General features: G+C 41.2%; 1 protein-coding gene across 1 annotated transcript in view; it reads left to right on the forward strand.

The window, feature by feature from the left end:
* Positions 1-652: 652 nt before the first annotated feature.
* Positions 653-7,248, forward strand: part of grin1b (glutamate receptor, ionotropic, N-methyl D-aspartate 1b) — a gene marked incomplete at both ends in the record, with an annotated part of 66,138 nt that continues 59,542 nt past the window's right edge. Inside the window, 1 exon segment of the mRNA XM_080433391.1 lies at positions 653-907. Coding sequence (XP_080289517.1) covers positions 653-907 — 255 coding nt within the window.

Genomic DNA, 7,248 nt, shown 5'->3' on the forward strand with positions numbered 1-7,248 from the left:
GAGATCCAGCTCCACAACAACAATGTGATGGATTTCTAGGCTATTAGAGCCGATGTCACGATTTTTTAAATTACATTTTTTATATATATATATATGAACGGACACGCTGAAGACATCAGGCAATTTAAATCCTACATGTCCATGAAGAACGACGAACGCAACAAATACTGAATCAACAGGATCAAACGCGCAGGAATTCGGAGCGTGTGTTTTTTTCTTGACTAGTGGTTTGTTTATTATTTTTCATCTTTTAAACGACAAAAAAAAGAGATTAAATAGATTAAATGAACATCGTCTCCGTCCGTTCGTCATTAGATTAACATTCCAACGCTGTTTGTTCTCTACGGGGGGTCGCAAGGACACGGTGGTGTCATCGACGGGGACGGGGGTCGTTGTTTTTCCCCGCAGAAAAATGAAAAAACACTTCTCTTTTTACTTCTAAAAGCCTCTCTTTTTAGTATCCCCCCCCCCCTGCTTTTTCTTCTTCATTCTCCAATTTCGACCGTTCTGATCTAAAAAAAAAAAAAACAACGGGAACCCTGGGAGGTTCTAGGTTCTACCCTAGGTTCTACCCTAGGTTCTACCCTAACAACGGGAGAACCCTGGGAGGTTCTGCCCTATATAGGCTCTGTTCTGGTTGTCCTCCTCCAGAATGAGGGTCCTGTTCCTGCTGGTCCTGGTGGTCCTGTGCTCGTGCGCCGCCCGCGGCAGCTGCGAGCCCAAGGTGGTGAACCTCGGCGCCGTGCTCAGCCAGAAGCGCTACGAACAGGTGTTTAAGGACGCCGTGAGCCAGGCCAACGCCATCTACGGCCGGGACAAGTTCAAGATGAACGCCATCTCCGTCACGCACAAGCCCAACGCCATCCAGATGGCCCTGTCCGTGTGTGAAGACCTCATCTCCAACCAGGTATGAGATCATCGTCATTATGGACCTTTCTGTGTGTCTCTCTGTCTGTCTGTCTGTCCTCCTCTTGTCTGTTTCACTCTACTAGAGATGAGGTCTTCTGGTCCTGTCTGTGTGCGAAGACCTCATCTCCAACCAGGTCTAGAGCGTCCATCATGGACCCGAGTGTCTCTCTGTCTGTCCTCCTCTTGTCTGTCTCACTCTCTGCTGGTCTAGAGCAGTGGTTCTCACACATTTTAATTTGAATGACCCAACATAACTCTGAGAGCATACAAACAGAACCAAATGGACCCGTTCGGGTCCATTTGGTTCTGTTTGTATGCTCTCAGAGTTATAGACCTGTGAGGGTCCATTTTGAACCCCCTCAAGGAACCCTAGAGGGTCCTTGGACCCCACTTTGAGAACCACTGGTCTAGAGGGTAACAGAATATGTGGGCACCAAGGAAGAGTTGGCAGCTCGGTGTTAAATTGGCATTTTTTTCCAAAATGCAAAACAAAATTAATAATTGGAAAATGTTTTTAAGTAAAGTAAAGTCTACATGATTAGAACATGCTTAAAACATTCGACAATTAAGGTCTAATATTTCTACAATTGCTACAAATTGCTACAAAAGCTCTATATCCTGTCATTTTGGGGCATAAACAAGAAATTGAAGGATAAATAATGATGTACCGTGCATGTTCACATCATGTATACATGTATACTAATTACTTAGGACCTTTTTTCAAATATACATATATATATGTTTTTACATTTTGGACAAAATTGCCAATTTGACATTGAGGTGCCCAGATGTCCCTATAGTGCCCACCTATCCTGTATCCGTCTAGCTGCCTGCCTGTCTTGCTGTTAATGGTTAATTTAACTCTGAAATACGGGCCCGGTGGGTCCATTCTCAGATTTTAATTAACACCGTGTGTATCTGTGTCTGTGTGTGTGACTGTGTGTGTGACTGTGTGCGTGACTGTGTGCGTGTGTGCGTGTGTGTGTGTGTGTGTGTGTGTGTGTGTGTGTGTGTGTGTGTGTGTGTGTGTGTGTGTGTGTGTGCGTGCGTGCGTGCGTGCGTGCGTGCGTGCGTAAGTGTGTGCGTGTGTGTGCGTGCGCGCGTGCGCGAGGGTGTGCGCGCGTGTGTTTCCATATGAACGCATACAGAATGTTATAATAATGTTACAATGTATGACATGAAGGATATTGCAAGTGAAGATTGCATTTATATGAATCGGGGCATATTTTCTTTGTGTTTAAAAATAAAAGCTGTACGCAGACAACACCTTGATTAAACAAGAACTGTTGCATGTCAGTAAGAACGGTCAGAGATATTGTATAAATCAGTGGTTCTCAACCTTTTCTGGATCAGGGCCAACTTGAAAATCTCAAAAGCGTTCGGACAATTATTTGGGGGGGCCACTTGCAATAAGCTCATGGCGCTCCAGTGGGCCCTGGCCCCACAGGTTGAGAATAGCTGATATAAACCAAAGGACTACGCCTGTGGACAAATATGTTTGTGCTCTCATGCTGTCCAAAAGACAAAGGCTGAGTCTGGGATGTGGTCCCTGCACCTTCAGATGGCTGTTACCCAGGGTTACAGAGGAAGAGTGCGTTCCTAATTACTGTGATCTCATTGACATCCAGAATGAGTGCCACCTTGTGTTTTAACGTCCTTTACATCACGATTAGCCTTTAAAAACTGATGTCAAAACCTAGATTTGATTCGGTTCAGTGATGTAGATAGACTGAAATGGCTCGTTGAACTCAGGATATTAGCACTTTTAGAGCATCTATTTGGAGAAATAATGTGATGAGCGAACAAAGAGAACATACAGACAAATCATTTCAATATGAACTTTTCCTTTCGTAAACTGTGTTTACCGACCGTGTTACCTTTGGTGCCTTATAATCCTGTGTAGCCTACGGCATGGGTCGTAAGACAAGCCACGACAATAAAAACTCATTCATTCATTTATTGTAATGCCACATTGTCACATAAGCCTACTGCACAGCACAGTTATAATGTATCACATATAAATGTTATGTTACAATGTATCATGTATAGACTATTATGTATCACATACTGTATAGACACTTATACTTATAATGTGTCACATACAGTATATCCAGTTATGATGCATATATTCACATATAGATTGTTATAAATGATATATGTATCACATATAGACCCACCGCGGTCAGTTCTTTCAGTATCGCTCACTCCCTCTCCCTCTGTCCCTTGTTCCCTCTGCTCGTTCCCTCACTCGTTCCCTCGCTCGTTCCCTCGCTCGTTACCTCGCTCATTGCCTCGTTCATTCCCTCGCTCCCCCCTCTTGCTTTCTCTCTCCCAGTGGGGGTGTAGTGGCCGCTGTTCTGCTGTGATCTGTCTGTGTTTACCCCTGGGAGCCCAACCATGACCCAGTCACTGAGAGAGCGAGAGCGAGAGAGAGAGAGAGAGAGAGAGAGAGAGGGAGAGAGAGGGAGAGAGAATGATTAAAGGAAATGAGAGAAAATATAGGCAACAGTAAGAAGAAATGAGATACTCAGCATATTTAGGTAATATGTGACATTCACGCATTGTATGATAATCACAATGTGGAGGTGGTTAGTGATTGATTAGCGATTAGTTACACAGTGACATTTCTTCTGGGAATAATATTGATCATATTCTTATAGAAACCAACACAGGCCTGGCTTGGATTGACAATTGTTATTGATTGATTCTGGTCACAATCTTTAGTGTTCATTGCAAGGCATAGCTTTTTCTCCCCCGTTTACAGCACGAATCACTGTAATCCTTTTGAAAAATTCATGTGATGTTGCACTGTACTCCACCCTCTGGAGAGCAGTCCAACATCATACAGTGTTGGCTATCATTTTACCACTTAAGCCCTACATAATTCATCGTCTACAACAAATTGTGCAAATAGATGATCTACAGGCTTACAACGTGTCATGCCATGATTTGATGCGGTGTGAGGGTTTGTAGATCTGCATTTTTTTTTTGCAGTTATATATATTTTTTGCAATACAATTTTTTTTAAAGCGTTTAAAATATTTTGAGTTTTCACATATAATGCCCAAAATAGGGGCGCCAGGATAGAAGTGGTTAACCCATTAAGAACTGAGGCCGATTCTACAAATGTCTTCTAAATCCTAACAGTTTTCTGAAAAACGCATGTTTCTATATGAGTGGTGTTCAAACTTTTTCATGTCAAGGACCCCCAAAAACATATTTGGCCGCGGACCCCCCATCTAAAAATATTTTGTTCCAGGGACCCCCAGGATCAAAGACTTCAGTTAAAAATGTTCACTACAAGCTCACGGTGCAGCACGAAGTGACGCGCTTTGAGCTTGGATATCTGTTATTTTTGAATAGCCAAAGTATAAAATATGGTTAATATCTAAAATGACACAGATGCTTTCCCGGTTTTAATGGGTTAACCAGTGCCATCCGGTCTAGAGCCTCTGCCATCTCCAAAACACACACACACACACACACACACACACACACACACACACACACACACACACACACACACACACACACACACACACACACACACACACACACATCATGCAGGCCAGGCACACAGACTGTTTATGTATCTGCTATAGCTGGCAAACTGGCAAAACTGAACTGGTCCCAGTCTTGGTCAGGAGCCATTAACCCATTAAGACCGGGAACGCATACTGTGTCATTTTTTTATTTCTTTGGCTATTCAAAAATAGCAGATCTACAAGCTCATAGCGCGGCACTGAGTGCCGTGCTATGGGCTTGTAAATCTGTTATTTGTTTTGTTGTTGAAAAATCTTGAAAAGTTAAGCAAATCTTTGAATATATATGTTTTTTAAAGGGAACTTTTTTAAACTAAAATCTTTGCTTCTGGGGATTCTACAAATGTCTTCTAAATCCTAACAGTTAAAAAAAAAGAAAACGTATGTTGCTATAATATCAGTGGTTCTCAAACTTTTCATGTCAAGGACCACCCAAAATTATATGTATTTGTCGGACCCCCCCCATCTCAAAATATTTTGTTCCAGGGACCCCCAGAAGCAAAGATTTGAGTAAAAAAAATATATATTATATTCAAAGATTTGCACACATTTTCACGATTTTCCCCCCCAAAAATAGCAGATCTACAAGCTTGTGAGCTTGTATATCTGCTATTTTTTAATAGCTAAAGAAATCTAAAGTGACACGTTCACGGTCTTAATGGATTAAAATTCAGAATAGAATCCTATAGGCTTTCATACATACTGCGGAAAACCTGCAGTGATGGTGATGCGACATCACTGCTGACCTGGATGGCATTGACATAACGGTTGTGGCAGATTTAAATTTAAATTGAGTTGGCACTCAATTTAAAACTGGCCTCCCTGGCAACAGAGGCTCATTAAACACAGCGCTGAGAAACGGCCTCCTCAATTAAAACAAAAGGCCACATTGTGGAGGTGGAGGACCAATCAAATGAGTAAACACTAAACACAAACAGTAATGTTTAGAGGTACTACTGTAGGCTTGTCTTGCCACAATCTGGGAACCCATTCGGTTAAAAAAGGGGGGAAAAAATTGTAGAAACAGGAACTCGGTTTGGCTCCTCCCCTTTATTAATCCACTTCCTCCCGGGTGCTTCTGTGTTTATTCCTACTAACAACAATACATGTTTAGGGCAGTGGTGCTGACAGATTCTGTTGTTAGCAGAATCTGTCGTGAGAGATTGGTCTTGCCATTGCAATGGGCTCTTTATAACCCCCTAACCCAATGAAATACCTATAATACAATTTATTAATATTCTGAAAACCTGACTACAGAAAATTATAAATTGAAGTGAACCTAAGCATGGTGGTAGTCGGTGGTGTTACTAAGTGGATAAGCGTAACAAAGTTTGAGGTGTAGCCTACGTTTGATCATTTGATAGCATAGCAGCCTTGCAGTAGAATGACAAGACAAGACATTTTCAGCTTCATCCTCTTTTACCATCTGTCACGGTTTCCTACGTCTCTGTAGTCTAAGCTGTACGCACACCATGGGTTCAAACACATTCTGACATCAAGGTTTTCTTAATACATTTCATGTTGCGTAGAAACTCAGATATGCTTTTTTAAGATCTGTTTTGTGCATGCACAGAGACAGCAAAAACACACAAGGTGAGGTGAAATTAAGGTTCGAAATGAAATGTAGCTAGATGGATTGTTCCTATCTTATCTTGATGATTCATCAGACAAATATGCATTTTAAACTTTAGATATCGTCTGCATCTTGGGTTGGATAGTTTGTGTAAATCCATTTAAGGAGAACCTACATATTGATGACTTGCTCATGAAATCACTATAATTCATACAAGGAACATGTATATTTTCAGGAACTGGGTACCCCATACTGATTCTTTACCCATGCTGAGTATCAAAATAATCATGAGAGAAGAACAGATCTTCTCTCATGAAGAGTCTTTGTTTTGATGACCACCTTAAAGGTCTGTTCAGATCAAAGATTCACGACGAGACGTTAAAACAAACGAACATAGCGTTACCGGACAGTTTACATCAAAGCAACGAGCAGAGAGAGGCTTTTTAACATTTCCATGACAATGCGTTTCTCCCATGTCTCCACTTCACGGTTGGTGTTTAAGGATCCTCATGTCCAAGTTCATTTAATATTCCACAAGTGTATTTCTGCGGTGCTATAATCCTACAATCTAAGTGAATATGCCTTCATATTTCTGAATCCCCAAATACTAAATAGTCCACAAGAGAAAGCACACAGAGGCAGGGATTATGCTTGTTTGTTTTTAAAATATTATAGTGTCAATGTGACCTCTGCTGGCTGTGTAAAGAGAAATGTACCTTTGCTGTTATGCTGTAAAGAGAAATGTACCTGGCCTTGCTGGCCTCATTATATTGTTTGCCTTTGTATCTCTCTAGTACCTAACGTTTCTATCCTACCTGTTGTTTTTAGTAGCTGTTTTTGTGGTTTCCTTTGATGACTGTTGACTCCCAAAGCAGATGAATTTCCTTAAAAGGACCAATAAAGGTCTATCTGTATCCTATGTATCCTTAATCATTTCTGCCTGTGTGCTTATAGTGCTTATACTCCTGTACTATTTAGTGAACATAAACCTAATTTGACAGCAATTTAGATTTTGGACTATACGTTAAAATGATTAAAAACATAGAATGCAGTATGTTCAGAATATGATTTAGATAACCCAGGAATCTTAAAATATATATATATTTTATCCCTGCCAGGAGATCATGTTTTTCCCCCCGTCTGTCTGTCTGTCTGTCTGTCTGTCTGTCTGTCTGTCTGTCTGTCTGCAGACAGTCTGCACTTTCTGCAGCTCAAATACGTTTC

This window comes from Gymnoscopelus braueri, assembly GCF_963280865.1.
Source record: "Gymnoscopelus braueri genome assembly, chromosome: 7".
In the NCBI taxonomy this organism is placed as follows: domain Eukaryota; kingdom Metazoa; phylum Chordata; class Actinopteri; order Myctophiformes; family Myctophidae; genus Gymnoscopelus; species Gymnoscopelus braueri.